Source organism: Wasmannia auropunctata, unplaced genomic scaffold, assembly GCF_000956235.1.
Source record: "Wasmannia auropunctata unplaced genomic scaffold, wasmannia.A_1.0 LD335634.1, whole genome shotgun sequence".
NCBI lineage: Eukaryota > Metazoa > Arthropoda > Insecta > Hymenoptera > Formicidae > Wasmannia > Wasmannia auropunctata.
Window position 1 is genome coordinate 180,245 of NW_012027256.1, and position 18,844 is coordinate 199,088.

Sequence of the window (18,844 nt, forward strand, 5' to 3'; positions counted from 1 at the left end):
TTATGCCTCATCCGAGCGAGAGGCGAGGGGTAAGCGACAGGAACAGGCGTCTTGATAATTAGACGCTTCTACCCGGCTGCGAGGTAATTAAGTAGCGATTAAACCGACGACTGTCAATTAATAGCGCGAAGCGACACCGAGGCCGAGGATCTAAGGCAAAAGGACGCAACGAAGCAAGCAGACGTTAAACGGGGGGGAAGTCGAGGGGGGAAGAACGTGATAGCGTGAAAAGGCGGGAGAGGAAACGGAATGTCTCGTTCCTGCCGCGTGCAATCCGAACGGAGGATCTCGTTACGTCGGGTTTGCCTGTTTTTGCAGCAGCAGAACGGGCTGGGCCGGGCTTCTCGCCGCGTGCGAATGGAACGGAATGGGCGCGAATTTTCCTCGCGACGAGCACGTTCCACGAGGTCGCGCTGTCTCCTCTTTTCCCCCCTCTCTCTCTTTCTCTCTCTCTCTCTCTCTCTCTCTCTCTCTCTCTCTCTCTCTCTGCCCTGCCGGTCTCTCTCCGGTAACTGGTATAACTGGCCGACCACGCGGCTCTTGCACAATGCAACGCCATGGCCGCGGCGCCGCGCGGAATGACAATACACGTCGCTCTTTCGGTTTAATTAAAGGCGGTAGTTCGCCAAATGTTGCCGTCGCCGCCACATAGCCGTCGACCGCCCGGGCTACCCGACCCCTTGTATCGCTGACTCTCTGCTCCCATTCCTATCTCGAAGCGACGTATATACGTGCGAGCGAGGAACGTATGCGTTGCTTAATGGAGCGGCGCGTCCGCGCTCTGTAATGGTACGACACTTTGCACTCGCGACGAAGCGGCACGTTAAATAGCATTATCGTCGGGTCCAGGAGTCGAATATAGCCGGGGAGAAGCCGGGGACTCGAGGGTAAATCGGTGATGGAAGTTAAAATCTCCTGTCCCTTAGGAAGTATAGTAACCGGGGCGTGAGAGTAATGATGTCACACTTCCCGGCTACTAAGAGAGTTACCGCGCAGAGCACAGAGAGAGTATAGAATGAAGAAGTAAGCAGAAGCGTGTCTAATATTGCAGTAGAGAAGAGGGTCTTATCATTTTTTGTTTATATAAGAAATCAATTTTTAAGAGTAGTAGAAAATGACTTAGAAATGATAGTCTCTCTCTCTCTCTTTTCGTCGTAATGAAATTAAGTCAATGAAGTTATAAAAAACTATTCGATACAATTTTTTTAATACAAAGTGAGCTTTACGTACGAAGTTAAGTTTCAAGCCCCAGGCTTATAAGTCTCATTCAACTGTTGTTAGTACAGCCATTATTATGCGAATGCGGCATGACCGCCACGGATCCGGGCGAATCCTACACCTAAGGCCACGCCTTAGGTGAAAATTATACCAAGTCCCTGTGGCGCAATGCTAGCGCGGGTCTGGCGAGGCCTGTTATATGAGAAGCTATTACAAGTGCGCAAGTTGCTTGCCCCGGAAGTAAAATGAAGACCATGATTTAGCCGGAGAGCACCTCACGGATCCTTCCACGAGATTCCACGCGCCGCAGGAGGCACTAAGCGGTCGTCTAATTCGGAAATGAGCGGTCTACACGAGGCGGTGTCCTCATACACGCTCGCGTGGAGATCTTTACATTCGCCAGATGCCGGGGAGATTATCTAATTATCAATTTAGGGAGGCGTCTGCATGGGCGAGCGCGCAGACAACCGTCTAATTCCTGCGATAGTAGGAACAGCTCTATCTCGGGGAGGTTGCTCGCCTCGCCTCGCGTATGCGGTTGCTCCCGTCGGATAACAGCCGTAAACAATTGTCTTATTGTTAGACACGCTCTGCGTACACGGTGAAATGAGTAGCCGCCACGTCGTGACGAGAAATGATGATGGAGCGATTTTGCCATTTCCCTTTTTACGAGTCCGCGCGATTCGATCTCTCTTGGAAAATGCATTTACATCTGAAAGAAGAAGGCGGAACCGCACCCGGGACCAGCGAAGCGGTAGATTACCGACACCGAGTGCGAGATGCCGTTTCACGCCCCCGTTGCCGTATATCCATAAAGAAGTCGCCTTTACGTATTACTGCGAGACCCTTTGACGTTATACTGTGGAAAGATATCGAGCGACACTTTTGCAATCGAGTTCTCGAATTTCGAGATTTGCGTTAGACGTGGCGTTACGAAAGGAAAGAGTGGAGGAACATTTCACAGTATATTACTCTTTTTTCTTAATATTGCACTTTTATTGAAGAGAGATTTACATAAAAGAAAAATCTACTCAAATTTGACAAGTCAATAATTTCTCTGTTAGTATTATATTTTAAATAAAACGGTAAATATATAGATATATATTTAAAAAATGTATTTTAATACATCAGAACTAGATAGATATTCTACGTAACGTCACGTGCTTCGACAGCGCTCGTCTCTCGCTGAATCGCTATACGCGATGGAAGTTATCGGACGTTTCGAGAAAGATGTTCCCAGTCGGGCGAAATGAAAGTACAAAAAGTTACGATGGAAGCAGCGGAAGGAGGCGATGGAAAGAACTGGGCGAAAAGAGCGGCCGATCGTTTTTATGCAAAGTGCGAATCGAGCGACGAATTTGCAGCTCGCCATCTGTGGTTCCGCCCTCCTGTTCCAACCCTGTACATTTTCTCGTCCGGCGGAAGTCAGCCTGGCGTTTTTCATTCGGCGACATCGACTTTCGCCCGCCCGTCTTTTGAACGCGGGCGCTCTCTTCTTCCCGGTGGTGCTCGGAGTCAAAGGCAAGTCGGTATATACGTATCGGGGGCTCTCTCTCGAAGCCGCGCCGCGGCATAAAGCGGAGGATAGAGTTTTACGATCGGCGAGGAGAAGAGAAGAGAGACAGGGGAGGAAGATGAGGATGAAGAGGAAGCGGCGGAAGACCGAGAGGGGAAGTGAGGAAGAGGACCAATGCGCGCGGATCCATTCGGCTTTATTCAAAAGGGGGGAGGGAAGGGAGATCCACCGCCACCATCTCCGTCGCCGCCGCCGCCGCATTTGTGGGATACGATGATGAAGTTATTCCGTCCTCCCTCTCCCTCAGGAAGTGACGTCACATCTCGATGTAATAAACACGAATATAAGTGGTTCCTGCGGCCGGTTCCGAACGGTAACGCGGGCCGACTTGATCGAGGCGCGACGGAACAGGAAACTCGGGGTGAACGGCAACAAGGCTGCGTCGCCGGGCCTCGCTGAATAAATAGGCGTCGACGCCCGACGTCTTCGAAAGTCCCCCGACACGACGCCATTATAAATCTTGATGTAACTCACTGCGTCGCGCGCGCCGAGACAGATAAATTCGCGCTCGTCGCAAATTCCACGGGAGCTTCGCGTTAAATCCACAGCAGATCACAGAGGATAACGGATCTGAGAAATATTCTACGCTTGCAGCTTTCATCGAGCTATATATTTATTGTGACCTGTGCTTTGTAACTTTCATTAACTTCTAAGTATACGTTTATCGAAGTTTTGTCAATCGCTGTCACGCTTGTGAAATATCTATTTTTATTTCTACGATTGCAGCTTTATAATTTGTTGGGAGGATTTTTTAAAAGTGTGAACTCTCGTTAAATTTGTGCGAGAAGAAATGACGAAAGTACGCGGATATAACGGATCCAGCGCTTCATCCAGCGGCATTAATTTTCACCGTGCATTCGCGACGACGACGAAAGAAAGAACGAGCGCCGTCTTGAGAGGCACGGAAGACTGCAAGAAGGGAATAAAGTGCGAGCGCGCACTTCTCCCCCGGGGCGACTTTTTCGTCGGCGTTAAACCCTCCCCCGTGGAGGGACGAGGATGCGGACCGTCGTTTACTGTACCCGCGAACTAATTTTCCGTCTCGCTCCGTGTCTCGCGAGCACGTATAGCTCGAGGAGATGGCCTCGGTGGCGGAGTGGCGGTCGGGTTGGCGCGGCGGCGGCGGCAGTGCGCGTGAGGGCGACCGGAAGAAGGAGCGGCGAGCCTCGAGAGCCGTTCCTCACAAAGGAGCGAAGGAGGAGAGCGCAACAATTATAAACACGGTGGCAATTACTGAGAGCTCGTAGTGCGTGCACGTTCTCTCTCTCTCTCTCTCTCTCTCTCTCTCTCTCTCTCTCGCGCGCGCGCGCGCGCGTTCTCTCTCGGTGAACCACGACTCGGTTGTCGTGACCGCAACCGCGGAAGAAGCCGACGGTGCTCTTCACCGAGCTGCTAGCGAGCCCCGAACACCTACCCTCCAGGCAGGGGCACCTCCGGCGCGCGGAGTGCCTTTCGTCACCCTCGCAATTGAGCCGCGCCGCGGGCGCGCGGCGTGGACGAGCGTGTCCGCGCTAAAACCGAGTGGCTTCTCGGCCGCGTCACGTGTGGAATCTCGAGGGTTTATTTCCACTTCCTTTTCCGCGCCGGCCATTGTGCGCGCCTCGGAATTACTTCCCGCCGGGAAGGAAGAGCCGCAGAAATAAAGGTCACCATGACGATCGAGCGCGTAAACTTTAACGCGTGGCGTTCTCGCGCGCGACGGAATTGTACTTACCGCGTCACGGATGTGAGGTACAAACATGAATTTGTCACTCGTTGCTCCTCTCGCGTATATACTGTTGTCGTCTAGATTTATTGCATGTACGTCACACACGATCGCAATGTGGTTTGATGAAGTTCTGCAAAGGTATTTTTAGTGTTCGGGATTCCATAATTTCTTGATTACATTCGTTGTTGGCGTTATTTTGTCGCGCATCGCATCTGTATGTTATTTACGTACTTTATGTCGCGCACAGCATATTTACGCTTTAATGATAATTTGTGTAATTATACAGATATTGTCTCGCGCTTGAGGGAATCCATTTCAGCATGCAATAACTATAATTTATTATTACATTACGATGTATAATATCTGTTTTATCGTAGGTACTTCAGTTCCGAAAGCAATTGCAATTTTAACAGACACGTTATAATTGAAGGGTTTCATAGCTTTTACAAAACTTATATTTAAAAATTTTTTAAACAAATTATTTTGATGGAATGAAATGAATTACTTGATTTATAGAAGTCATCTCGACGTAATGATTACTTGAGAGAGTTTTTACGTATATCAAATGCTATTTCATATAGCTCAACTTAACACACGCTTTAAGCTCTTCAGTCCGAAAGACAGCCGCAATATCGACAAATGGACAGTCGAAAAATTCTGTGGCAAAAACGACGAAACGCTTCGGCTGTTTTTCATCGGAAAAAGCGAACATCATCGCGCTGTTTAGACAGATCTGTTATTCTCACTGCACCGATTGGCACGTCAATGCGTCGAGTAAGCTGACGCGAATTGTCGATCAGATGCCTATGCGTGAACGATCAATGTTAAAAAATCGCTAGTTTCATTCGACGAGTTGCTCTTTGGTTTTCGCATATTTATTGGTTACTTCGGTTTTTCAACGGAAGCTGATAAGCATGAATATAGTGAGGGATGGTCAAGATTATTTTGAAGCCGTTTGCAAAACAAGACTTACAATTAGTGGAGAATTTTCGTGTAGGCATGTCCCAGAGCTATCGGTTTACTTAAAATTGTCACATTTGTTGTCAATTTAATTCGTTGTTAAGTTAGTCTTTCTGTTAGTCTTAATTTGAAGTGTTATATACAAGAAATATGTGATTGTAAAAAGTAACTTACGAAAATGATATTCAATTAGAGTGGCGTCTGCAATGAGACTTGAGACTTAAGATTTTAAAAAAATTGACCAATCACACTCGATTATTCTTCTTACGTGAGATAAATAATCGGCTACGATTGGTTAATTTTCTTATGTCTTAAGTCTCACTGTAGACGACGCTTAAGATATTGTTAAGGAAAGATTGACTTGTAAAAGAAAGCTTGTACTTAAAAAGAACGATGGAAGCTTCGAAATACACATGTTACGTGGTAGACAATTTGCATTACGCAGAGATTGCAAAGAATAACAAGAAGCACGTGGACGAATGATTCCGCGTAAAATTTTAAGCGGCTAAACTTTTTCGCGCGCTCCCTTTGTCTGCGATTTTTTGCGGTCGCGGTAATGGAGGTGGTCTTAAACCGGTGGTCTCGTTGGACCGTCGCATCACACACGGACACGCGATGCGGTCACATCACATTCAATGATAGTAACTGCACGATAACCGGCCGTGGCGAACGGAGAGAAATGAAAATGCGCGACTACTCGGAGACAAATCGGACGTCAGTCCCCAGCGGGCATCGAAAAAGCCACCGAATGTATCGGAAGTCTTTCGAAAATTTCAATGGTCACCGTTCTCCCGATAGGATGAATGAGAGGGAAGGAAGCAGGGAGGGAATAGGCAAGTCCCCTCCCCTCTTCCTCCCGATGCGGAATTGACAGCAAGTAGGTAGTACGTATGGATGCGCCATATACACGTATACGATGTATCTCGTTCGGCGCTTTGTGCTCCGTCATTCCTCGCCGTTTCCCGGAGCTTCGTATGAGAATTTGATAAGGCGCCAACACGGATGGCGATACCCGGGGAACGCAGACCGTGTTCGAGAGTTCACCCGTTACAAGTATCGTTGCTCGCATCGCGAGATAAGGAGAAGAGCCGAGATTCGCTCGGCGGAATACACTGTGATGTTACTTTACGACAAAAAGAAAAAAGGAATTGATGTCCTATTTTTTTTATACCCAAAAAATTTATCGCATTAGCATTTTCGCGCGTAATATAATGATCGAATAGCGAGTATAACATTATAATATCTAATTAGAGAATTATCCGCATATAAAAGCGGAGATTATAGCGATTAAATATTAATCGTGTATTGTACGATTGGCTGTGATTTAATGTAGCGCTGAGAGAATTTGATAGATCTAGGCTGCGAGGAGAAAGTTTCAGAGAACAAAAAGGGAATTTAACGTGACGGGTTAATACCATATGCCTCCTCGAGTCTGTCTCTCTCTCTCTCTCTCGTATCTCGCAACTCGTTTCGCTTTCTTTCTCAGCAGCCGCGTGAAAGCAAGGCGCGGGATCGGGTAAAATGAATCGTATCGCCTCGAGGAAACGTATTTCTCATATTTTATTCCCGCTGCTTTTTACCGTCGTCCCTTTTTTCATCACTGGTTTGATTTGAAATCCTCCTCCCCCGTCCTCCCCGCGCCCTCCCCGAAGTTGCAGGCGGGGCACGCATATAGCCCGTGGCTGTTCTAACGCTGGAAAACGCCTAAAGGAGAGAGCGCGCGGGAATTACAGGAAAGGAAAAGAAACGTGAGGAAATTTTGCGCGTCTCCCGCCCGGAATGATGAATGAGCCCGCCTTATCCATTCTGCTCTCAGATATCGTTCTGACTATTAAAAGAAAAGGGATGCGCGAAATTTTCAACGCGGCGAACGTGACGAGGCCGCCCTCCCTCTCTTCGTTTGCGAATTCCGCGCGCGCGCGTGTCTACCACCGTTACACCGTTGTTGCTGACTTTCGGTGTAAAATATTCATCGTCGCCGTATGACTTAAATAATGCAAGGACGTTTGCGGCAGAGGCCACTTGGCACACGAGGGCCGCGTGTGTCTCTCGCTATCACGAGAGTCGTTTTGCATGAGAATACAGATTTGCAACTAAAAAATTTTTTTCCGAGCGCGACGTTCCCGTTTCTCTCACCAATGATACCTACCTTCTCTTAGGGTTCGACGACCTCTAGTCTTTCCCAGTCTTTCGCGGCCCAGGTATCGAATCGATAACGGACGGATAATCCAATACGGATGCAAGCTACCCCCTCGAAGAGAATGGAAAGGTATCACAGAGAAAAGTCGACGCGCGCGGCTAATCTCGAGTGGCCCGGAGTGCATGTACCGTGCGGTACGTCCGGTCGAGGTTATTAAGACCCATCGATTTCGCTGCCGTAAATCTCGAAGAAAACGAATGGCGAACCGACACGGGAAAACACAATTTTCCGACAATATGCTTTCCTGGCGGACGAGAGAGGCAATCAAGCGTCACTTAAGAGCACGATCTTCCGATTTTATGATCTCGCGGCGAAACACCACTTTCGAACCGGCGCGGCGAGATTGAACGACCGAACGAAAATCTGGCCGCGCCGCCAAAATTCGCGTTATCTCCCTTCGCCGTCCCGTCGGCGGATCGTGTTCCTTCGAAATGCAATTCGTAATTTCGTTACGCGTTCATTTACGGCGTTTGTCGAACGCGTTATAGTTAAACGATTCCCGCGTATCTCCCCGTATTCGAATTTATTATATTATCTGTATCAGCAATGCAAATGAAAATATATGTATATATCTATGATATATACACAGCTATAAATATATATACTATGTATATATACATCAAAAGACACGGTCGTGTATATGTATAAAACATATATAACATATATATATATATATATACTTATAATATATTACACGCGTCTGACGCGACACGCTCTATACTACATGTATTTATTGACTGAAACCCGCCAATGCAAATGGAGGCTCGCACACATCCGGATAACGTATGTCCACACATATACCGTCATATATTCACGGTCTAATTCAAAATTTATTCATAGGATAATCTTGTGGAAACGGATAGATACGTATCCGGGCGTAATGTATATTTGAATATTTATACACAATAGGTCTAGAATATTAATTGCGATGTGTATTTTAGCTGAGTTTGCACAGTTACGCCCGCGTCAAGGGTGAAATTTGACGTGCGGGTTGAGGATCCTCGCGCGCGCGCGGGATCATCTATTTATCTTCATATATACCTGTAAATTTCGCTTCCATTATTCTGTTATTTCGGTGAAAGTCGCTTTTGCAACTAATCATCTCGTTCCCCGCCGACGTGTACTTGACGCGTTATTGAATCCACGAATAAATCGATAATTGTTTTATAATTGCGCGTCTATCTCGCCGTGGAGGAAACGATCGCGGCGCGCGGTTCAGATAAATGACGTCGAACAGTTGGAATATCTATTCTCAGGTCGGCTTCCGCGAGACAGAAAGGTGTGTAACGAGAGTAGTTTACTACTTAATCGGAGTTCCGCGGGAGCGGATTCCCCAACTACTCCAATTAACCCGCCGTAAAATCCGATTGTGAATAGGTTCAAGGATAAATTCTCGGTGCGCCGATCGATTAACCGTCTAGCGACGTCAGATCGCGACGGTGAGTTAAGGATCCCTTTAATAGCGCTTTCCAAAGATTCATCCTGTTAATTAACGGCGCAGCTGCCGGAACGACGAGGACAATTGCGGCGCTGACGCGGACTCGCAGACGGTTTAAATTTGACCGCGCGGGACTCCCCCAAAAGATATAGATTCCGTCGATCGCGAGCAAATAAAACGTAAACGTGCGGATACGTGAAACGATAACGTATACCGTTCGCGTTTAAGCGCGGTCAGCAAACGTTTAATGCGAGATTGACCGACGGGACGCAGTTTGCGCGCCGCGGAGAGAGAGAGAGCTGCAGCTCTACGGTCGTTCAGGGTCCCGCGCAGGAAGCGGCCGAGGGCCTTGATGGGCGTCGTTATGCCTTTGTGAATGGCTATGGGACAAATTACATTGTGGGCGGCAGTGGGGAATAGTTGCGGGGAACATTTTTATAAGTTCGAGCACACCGAAGAGAAAAACAAAGCGGCTGAACGTCGGCCTACGCCTAGAAGACGCGAGTAATCAGAGCCGTTGTATTAATTGCACTTCCTCTCATATATTCATCTCCATTTTTCGATTTTCGCAACTCCGCGAATTGATCGTTCGAAATTAATTCTTCCCCTTTAAAGACGTATATCATATCTTTTATTTTTTCTCCGCGAAAGAAATGCATCAGATAGCATCAGATTTATGCGGCTTGAGATTAAGTCGGAAGTCAGGAATTTGTTATGAATTACATGCGATGGCCTAAAGGCAATAGCAGTTCTCGATATCATCCAATATTTTATCACGTGCGAATTACGAGAAATTCTTGTAAAACATATTCCAGAATCTCGGAGCGACGATGACAAATATATAAGAAATATTTTGCTCGCCTGTCGATCATCTTATTACATATTTTTTTTTTACACGTAGTTATCGTTATTTATTGTGCGCTCGGATATCTGCTTTGACAATGAGAATGAATTTTTCCAGCTGAAATTAATTAACAAGTTATTATTTTATTTCACCGTCAATCATAATATGTGTTTACATTATCATATTTTCATGCGCAAATTAATAATACGTGGTACATCTGCTATCTTGTAGTCGTGTAAATCGGCTCATCGTCGAACTCGTATTTGTACTTGCCGAAGGGTTGATGGTTGTGAATATTGTTCGCCGCCAAATACGCGTACACGCGAGGGTTTCGCGGTCCGGGCACGTAACGCCCGTATCGGGACAGGACGAGGGCGAGAACAGGATTGAGCGGCGGGTGTACCTTACTATTGTAACCGTCGTCGTTTAGAGTACGGCTCAGGAAGCGATCGAGGGCCTTGATGACTGCCGTTATGTCCTGCGGATCTCGATGGTAATACGTCGCCTCCTCAACTTTTCCACGATACGGTAATTTATCGTCATTCAGCTCGTGCGTCAGGTATCTGTCAACTGCTTCGACATCCTGATACGCGAATCGTCGAGGTACGTGGCGATGATTTTCCCGGATACCTCGAGGTCCCGATAACGTTGTCGGCGAGGTCGTCGTCGTCGTCGTCGTTGCCACCGTCGTCGTCGTCTTCGATGGTGGCGGCGGAGATGCGTTCGGCACTTTCGCCGAAAGCCAAACGTCGTCCTGGTGAATTTCTGTAGGGAACCTTCGAGTACCGAAGAAGAAGATACAGTATAATATGCGCATCTTTTGCGAGAGAGATACCGCAAGACTTTCCATCGAAATGAGAATCGTCGATATTAATATTTTAAAGTTTCGTTCATATCTTCAAAATTATTAAAACGAATTATTTAATACACTGTTAAATTTATAATGTCAAATTATACTCAATTTGTAATTTCTTGTCTTTGCTTTTATATAATATGTCGTTAATTTAATTAAAACAATGAAATTAAACAATTTAACTCAAGAAATGTGTTTAATTTGACTCAAATTAAGTTTATATTGATTAAATACACAGTAATATGAAGCAATTCAACCAGAAATGGGTCGATTAGATAAGATTGTTTTTTAATCATGTTTTTTGTTAAAACATTTTATAACAATTATGACCCATATGGAAGTTGAAAATAACGAAATCTTATTTAATTCAAAAGGAATTGAGTTACAGCTGCTCCTTTCATATTTAACAGTGTATTTTTTAGTAACTCGTGTTTATATTTTATGTCTATTTATTATTTCCTATTCTTAATCTCATTCACACACTTCTGTAATGTAAGAAATGACGACTTTAATACCTCTGAGGACCCGTTTGTGACTTCTGCCTGCGATTTATACTTGACGTCGACGCAGATTGAAGACCCACTAGACGCTTTGCTTGTAGGGCTCTGGAGGATGATAGTTCCTTCAAATCGCTGCTGACTGCGCGACGATCATCGTATTGATGATTCAGATGTTTCGCAAACGGAGAGCTCGTAGCCGGCAGATAACTATGCCACTGACGCGGTACATTCGTCGGATTCACAGATGCCTTGGTCACTAGTATGGCACTCGTCAGGCAGACGCGTGTCACCTACATTCAAGACAAGGGGTATATCTATTAGCCGCAATTCGCATCTGTCTTTTGAAAACGCATACCCGTCGTGCCGTCGTTCCGTTATACGGCGGCACAACGCCAGACTCATTTTAGGACCAGGGTCGATGCACCTAAAGTATCCCAAGAGCGAAAATGTATTATACAAGCCAACAGCCAAGTTCACGGCTGCTCGGATAGCAGATTTCGAGACTATCCAACTTTTCACTTCGGAATTCTTACTTCGCGATAAGCGAGAACCACCGCGCTGTTAACATATCACGAATAATAAATGTAGTTGGTGTTAACTTTAAATCTCGATTAGCATCACATTAAATCGTACGTTGTAGAAAAATGTGAAATTACATTAACAATAAGTGTAAAATCACATTTGTAATAAAAGTCTCACTATTATCATTTACTTACATTTTCGTTATATAAATTAACATTATCGTATTATTTTTGCTGCTCACATATTTTATAGTATATTTTACGGCGCACATCGTTATTCTATTTAGTATATATTTATCAGTCAATACATTTATTCTGTATTATATTTATCAGTTAGTATATTTATTTTATATATTAAATCATCACAGTTGTATTTCGAATGCATTGCGAATAACTTGGATGTTTCGGAACTCTCATTACCAAACAGACAATGCCGATTTTCTTGGCGACGGTCATCCTCCTTCTATTTCGTAAAAAGGACTAAAACGGCGGCACGCACTTCGCGTGCCATTTATACGGCGTGCCGTCGCGTCTGCTTAAGAGCCAAGTCTTGTTCTAGCCAGGAAATGCGTAAAGCGACGGTAGTCCCGTCTCTGTTCTTTACACTGAGGATTTCAACATTTTCCCCGCCCCTCTTTCCTGTGTCAAGACCAGTATACGCGCCATTCACGCGAATTGCGAAGCGTTATTAGGAACTTTCCTTTTGTCTCCGGGAAGACGGTCGCGAGACGAATTCTGCATGACGAATAACTTCTGCTTCATTTAAATTTCTTTCGTCGTTTCGTTTTTATTTTGTCGCAACGGCTTTTGTTATGCGGATTGCGGATGCGCTTTTGGATTTAGAGTCGAGATTATCTTTCCATCCTTCGGAGGAATATAGTTTTTATAATATAAAGAAAGAAAAATAAGATATTATATCAATTAAACATTAATGATTGTTAATAAAAGCTACAAGTCTTACGAATTAGTCGAAAAAGTCCACAGAATGAAATATACGCTGTGAGAAAAATTGCATAAGTTTATTCACATAATTTTGCAATAATTGCATAATAAATTAATTAAAAATTATAAAGATATTAATTTTTATCTTGTTCGAACGATAAATAGAACCGACAAAATGGCGACTCGTGACAACTTCATTTTAGTTCGTACTCTTCCTCCAGATTACGTAACATTATGGTCGATATTTTTTTATCTCTTGCTGAATATGTAGATAAATTAATAATAAATTCAGGATACTTGAGTTACCTTTGTACGATATACAATCTCTTTTAACTTTGATCGACTACTGGTATACGACTCAATGAGATCCTGGGAGTTGTAATGCACGTCTGGAGACCGTGTGAGTTGTCTAGAGAATCTGAATATCACATATTTCTAGCTGGTATACTGGTTTTGAAATTGTTGGTTCCAGGCTCCAGCTTCAATTTCAGTTAGAGATAAATCTGAGAAGGGATGTGCCCGCGTTTTAAATGTATCGTGTCTTTTTTGAAAATGATTTTTTGAATGGATTTAATGTGTCAAACATTCTGCGTCTTTTAGTATGAGAAACTGTCAGCTCCGATAGTTCCGAACAAAGTGATCATGTATTTCGATGAATTCCGCTTAAAATATTTTGCTTAATAAACTTGCCAAAATAATGTTTCATGTTACTACTATAATAAATTTAAAAAAAAATGGAAAAATTTCTTCAATTATCGTAACAATTAGAATATTTAGGATATAGGTTATTACGCGACTACATGAAACAAAGCAGAAAACTTCCGATAATGCAATCAGTTCATCGGAAGCTGTCTAAAATGTAACGAACAGATTATTTCGCATTTACTTATTTCGAAATATACGTTGAATATTTTGTGACAGCGAGATTGTTGGCCTTAATATTGTTTTCGCGCGGAGCGGCAGATGAGGCGTTGTGCCCACGGGCGGTCGGCGCTCTATCATTCAACTTCGGACGCTCGTCCGGATGGAGGTAGCAGTGCAGTGCTCCACAATACGTGGCACGTATCTTCGCACTTTCTTACGAAACGCAATCGCGCGATAAGTGCTAAATAATATGAAACATCCCTGCACTCTACAATTATTACAGTAAACGTTACACTAACTCGTACAGTAAATATTACACTAACTCGTGTGATTGTTAACTATTTGTAAACGTGTCTAGATTCCAAAAGATCAGGAAACAGATTTCTCATACGATTTATGTTCATTCAAAACGACAGTACACAGGATTTATAATATCTGATAAAAAATGATAAAATATATTTAAAACGATAGAAAACAGGGTTTATAATATATGGATTTCGCGACAGTTACGGACCATAATTATTTTAATAACACACTTGACACTGATCAGATCTATCTGGTTAGCTCTCCCGATTCATTTTATATTTTCGCAACACGCCACAAATTTTTCACTACTTAAATGTAATTTACTTTGCAAATTTCGAGGTAACAGAATAATACAGATCAAATAATTTAATTAATAAAACGCTATGATGAAATGACTTTTTTATTAATAATACAATAAGGTTTTCTCGTGGCGTAAATTCGCCAAATAAAACGCGAATATCATGAATATCAATCAGATTATAACTTTGTACTTTTGCATTTTTTCTTGCTGTGCCATCCGCAACGAAGTAAGTGCGCATCGCGTTTAAATATCCGGGAAGGATCATAAAAACTATCACGGAATTATTATATTATGACTCTTGACAATTACTTTGCGAATTAAATAGACCGTAATTAATTAATCGTATTCGCGTGTGAGTGTTGTATGCAACGAATTTCCATCACCCGGTAGAGAAATTCTTGTGGAGAAGCAATCTTGAGATAAGTCATAAGTTATATTTTTTTTACTGTAGGGTACCGATCTTTGAAGAATCAGATATATCTAGATTTGTATGTCAAATTAAATGAAAAAAGGTAAATATAACGTTATATAGATCCATTGTCTTGAAATAGATTCGAACGAATTATAATGTTTAACTTCGGAACTGTATATTCATAAATTATATTTTATTATAAGTATATATTAATCTATCTACATATATCTTATATCTTACAGATTTTATTGGGATAGAATTATCTATTATCTATTCTTTCTCTAGACTCTATTCAGTTTTCATTTATATTTTCTATTGATTTGATGATCAAATTATTAGATTACAAATCGAAAATCGTGAATGTAGCGTGTTACCCGTTGAAAGTATTCGCTATGTAGTTCAATGTGTGCACATTGTGGCGTTAGTGAACGCGAGCACGACGGCACGTCTACTCTGACTTTCCTAACCTAACCTAACAGTAACAACATAGGTATTCGTCCTAATGGAAACGTCATTCCATGAGAACGTGCTTGAAGCGTGTCTTCCCGCCAAATTTCCATCGGTCTTGTTTTTAATGTCAGCTTCAGTTTATCCGTACTTTTCCACGCATATCCAACGTGTTTCTTTGTAATTCATCGAAGAGATGGATGCTGCACCCCAACAAGCTGTTCGAGCACGTGTACGAGATGAGGTCGGGGTCAAGTGTCAAAAATTGTTTCAGGATTTCCTGGAGAGGTAATGTTTTATAGGTTGAACATCCTCAACGCCACGAATATGCGAGGATGCATTCCTTAATTCGGCTTATTCGGACTAAAGTTGAACATATAGTAACATTCACTTGCTTCATTGATTGCTTTTCTATCGCAGATTCAAGGAATTTGGGATTATTAAATATCTGGAGCCAGCCAAAGAACTCATCAGTCCAGAACGTTGCACCCTGGAGGTGTCTTTCGATGATATGGAAGCGTATAATCAAACGCTCGCCACAATTATAGTCGAGGAATATTACAGGTGTTATAATCGGTCATCGCTATCTCCTTTTTTTTTATTTACGAGAAATATAAATAAACGAAAATTTTTTCTTTGTTCCAGGGTATATCCATATCTGTGTCAAGCGGTAAGCAACTTTGTCAAGGATGTGGGAAATTTGCCAAAGGACAAGGAGTGTTACGTCAGTTTTACCGACGTATCTATTAGGCATAAATTAAGGGAGTTGAATACATCGCTGTTGGGCACTTTGACCCGCATATCTGGACAGGTGGTACGAACGCATCCTGTTCATCCAGAGTTGGTCCTCGGCACGTTTATTTGTATGGACTGCAATGCGTTTATTAAAAATGTGGAGCAGCAATTTAAGGTATGTATATAATGAAAATCTGTTTATATTATATAAGGCACAGCTAATTATAACTTTGGTTCAGTTGCCTTCAGTGTTTATTGTTTTCAGTTTACAAATCCGACAATCTGTTCCAATCCAGTGTGCAGCAACAGACGTCGTTTCCTATTGGACGTGGATAATTCAGTGTTCGTCGACTTTCAGAAAGTGCGAATTCAGGAAACGCAAGCTGAACTTCCACGTGGCTCTATACCTCGCTCTGTCGAAATTGTTCTGAGATCTGAGATAGTCGAGATGGTGCAAGCTGGTGACAGGTAAGTTTTGAAAAAAAAAAAAAAAACATTTTAATGATTAAAATTGTAAGCTTAAATAATAAAACTATTCTCATTTTTACAGATACGATTTCACAGGAACTCTCATAGTAGTGCCGGACGTGGGGGCGTTAACTTTGCCAAGTGCCAAGGCTGAAATGGGGCCAAGAAACAGGAATAATGAGCAGAGGGAAGGTGTAACTGGCCTCAAGGCGCTTGGTGTCAGGGAACTGACGTATAAAATGGCATTTCTCGCCTGCAGCGTTACCAATACGAGCGCAAGGGTAAGCAGACTCGACAAGCAAATGAAATAAAATGCTTATTTAAAAAATGTATATATTCGATCGATATTTCATATTGTGTTATACAGTTCGGTGGTACGGATGCAATGGAAGAAATTTCACAAGAAGTGATGAAGAAACGAATGACGGAAGCGGAGTGGAATCGCATCTACGAGATGAGCCGCGACAAAAATCTATACTCAAACATAGTCTCCAGCCTGTTTCCCGCTATACACGGTAACGACGAAATCAAGAAAGGAATCACGCTGATGTTCTTCGGCGGCGTAGCGAAAACCACGGAGGAGGGCACGTCGCTGAGAGGAGATGTCAACGTCTGCATCGTCGGCGATCCCAGCACCGCGAAGTCGCAGTTCCTAAAGTGCGTGACCGATCTCTCGCCCAGGGCGGTTTACACGTCCGGCAAGGCATCGAGCGCGGCTGGCTTGACGGCCGCGGTTGTACGAGACGAGGAATCCTCGGACTTTGTCATAGAGGCCGGGGCGTTGATGCTCGCGGATCACGGCGTCTGCTGCATCGATGAATTCGACAAGATGGATCCGAAGGATCAGGTCGCGATTCACGAGGCCATGGAGCAGCAGACAATTTCGATAACTAAGGTAACATTTAATATTTGTGCAAAGAATCTAATATATTTATATGTAAAAAGAATTTTATGAAGAATTTTCTAAAGTCCACGTGTATTTCCAGGCCGGTGTAAGAGCGACTTTAAACGCTCGGACCTCCATACTGGCGGCGGCAAATCCCATCGGCGGGCGATACGACAGGAGAAAGTCGTTGCAGCAAAATGTACAGTTAACCGCGCCTATCATGTCGAGATTCGATTTGTTCTTCGTGGTGCTGGACGAGTGTAACGAAATCATCGATAACGCGATTGCCAAGAGAATCATAGATTTACACTGCGATAACGTGAACGATCTTCAGGTGGTCTACCAACAAGACGAGATTATTAGATATATCAACTTTGCCAAACAGTTTAAACCCATTTTAAGTCAGGTAAGATACACTTCTGGAGTAAACCAATTTGGCAAAGCCAATTTATTGAAGCTACATCGGTTAATTTCAAATCGTCAAATTTTTGTAGGAAGCCGCTGAGCTTTTAGTCGAGAATTACACGGCTCTCAGACAAAGAACGGGCAGCGGAAGCGGCAAGTGGAGGGTCACCGTGAGGCAGTTGGAGAGCATGATTAGATTGTCCGAGGCATTGGCGAAAATAGAATGCATGGACGAGGTGACAGTGAAGCACGTCAAGGAAGCGAAACGATTGTTGCAAAAGAGTATAATTACGGTGGAACAGCCCGACGTAGACCTCGAGGAAGGCATGAACGATGGGAACTTGGGGATGGACATAGTCGACGAGCCACCACCGCTCATGGCGGCGTTTAACGCAGACGGCAACGACGACGCGCCGCCTTCAACACGTATGTCTGCACACTTATTTTATTGCATACAGTAGTACATCTGTTTTCACACATGTATATATTTTAATATTTATTTTTACTGATTTTTTTAGCGTCTAACGAAACATCGCGCGAAGCACCGAAGAAAAAGTTGACTATGTCCTTTGAGGAATATAAGAATCTGTCAAATATGTTGGTTCTTTATATGAGAAGCGAGGAAAGTCGTGCTGAGAGCGAAGGTACTTTTATTATTATATTGACAATAGAAAAAAGTAACGCTGTCATTTTTTTTATCATATATCCGTCTGTTTAATTAATATATTTTTTTTATAGACGATAATAAGGGTGGCATACGGAAATCCGAATTAATCGCATGGTATCTTGATCAAATACAAGATCAATTAGATTCAGAGGAAGAGTTGCTAGAGCGGAAAAACTTTATTGAAAAGATCATTGATAGACTAACGTACCATGTATGTATTTATATTCTCTATATTTTATGGCACTTTTGCATTTTATAATAATTTATTGCACAATTTTACTTTTTAGGATCAAATTATAATACCTTTAACAACGACCAGCTTAAGAAGCAAAGATACAGAAGACGAAGAGAAGGATCCTTTACTCGTTGTTCATCCCAATTATGTCATGGATATTTAATTTTAAGTGTCGGAGTGCCTTGAGATGAGAAAGCGGTTTATTTCATAAAGAGTAACGTTTTTAGAAATATTTTACTTTAATGTATTATAATGGCATATTTTTTTAACCTGAATTCTGTAAATGTTATAAACTTTACGGAATTGTTTTCAACTCCTGACGATGATAAAAAAAAACACATTTTTATAGCATTGCTGC

General features: G+C 43.1%; 2 protein-coding genes across 2 annotated transcripts; one reads left to right on the top strand and one right to left on the bottom strand.

The window, feature by feature from the left end:
* Positions 1–10,067: 10,067 nt before the first annotated feature.
* LOC105456526 lies at positions 10,068–12,305 on the bottom strand. Its single transcript, XM_011700625.1, has 3 exons — positions 12,239–12,305; positions 11,313–11,587; positions 10,068–10,720 (listed from the first exon to the last, which is right to left on the bottom strand). The coding sequence occupies exons 1-3, from the start codon at positions 12,272–12,274 to the stop codon at positions 10,165–10,167; spliced, it is 867 nt and encodes a 288-aa protein (XP_011698927.1). The 5' UTR covers positions 12,275–12,305; the 3' UTR covers positions 10,068–10,164.
* Positions 12,306–15,107: 2,802 nt separating this feature from the next.
* Positions 15,108–18,837, top strand: LOC105456527 (DNA replication licensing factor Mcm6). Its single transcript, XM_011700627.1, has 11 exons — positions 15,108–15,378; positions 15,511–15,654; positions 15,736–16,000; positions 16,091–16,293; positions 16,376–16,574; positions 16,661–17,188; positions 17,280–17,585; positions 17,674–18,010; positions 18,103–18,228; positions 18,323–18,462; positions 18,539–18,837. The coding sequence occupies exons 1-11, from the start codon at positions 15,287–15,289 to the stop codon at positions 18,647–18,649; spliced, it is 2,451 nt and encodes an 816-aa protein (XP_011698929.1). The 5' UTR covers positions 15,108–15,286; the 3' UTR covers positions 18,650–18,837.
* The last annotated feature ends 7 nt before the right edge of the window (positions 18,838–18,844 follow it).

What these genes read in the sequence shown, in the direction of transcription:
- LOC105456526 (XM_011700625.1), bottom strand. Translation starts at nt 12,274, where the DNA reads ATGACCGTCGCCAAGAAAATCGGCATTGTCTGTTTG. An exon ending in AAATCGGCATTGTCTGTTTG is followed by an intron (nt 11,588 to 12,238) that starts GTAATGAGAGTT and finishes TCTTGAATGTAG; the next exon opens with GTGACACGCGTCTGCCTGAC. An exon ending in TCACAAACGGGTCCTCAGAG is followed by an intron (nt 10,721 to 11,312) that starts GTATTAAAGTCG and finishes CGGTACTCGAAG; the next exon opens with GTTCCCTACAGAAATTCACC.
- LOC105456527 (XM_011700627.1), top strand. Translation starts at nt 15,287, where the DNA reads ATGGATGCTGCACCCCAACAAGCTGTTCGAGCACGTGTACGAGATGAG. An exon ending in ATGTGGAGCAGCAATTTAAG is followed by an intron (nt 16,001 to 16,090) that starts GTATGTATATAA and finishes TATTGTTTTCAG; the next exon opens with TTTACAAATCCGACAATCTG. An exon ending in TTACCAATACGAGCGCAAGG is followed by an intron (nt 16,575 to 16,660) that starts GTAAGCAGACTC and finishes TGTGTTATACAG; the next exon opens with TTCGGTGGTACGGATGCAAT.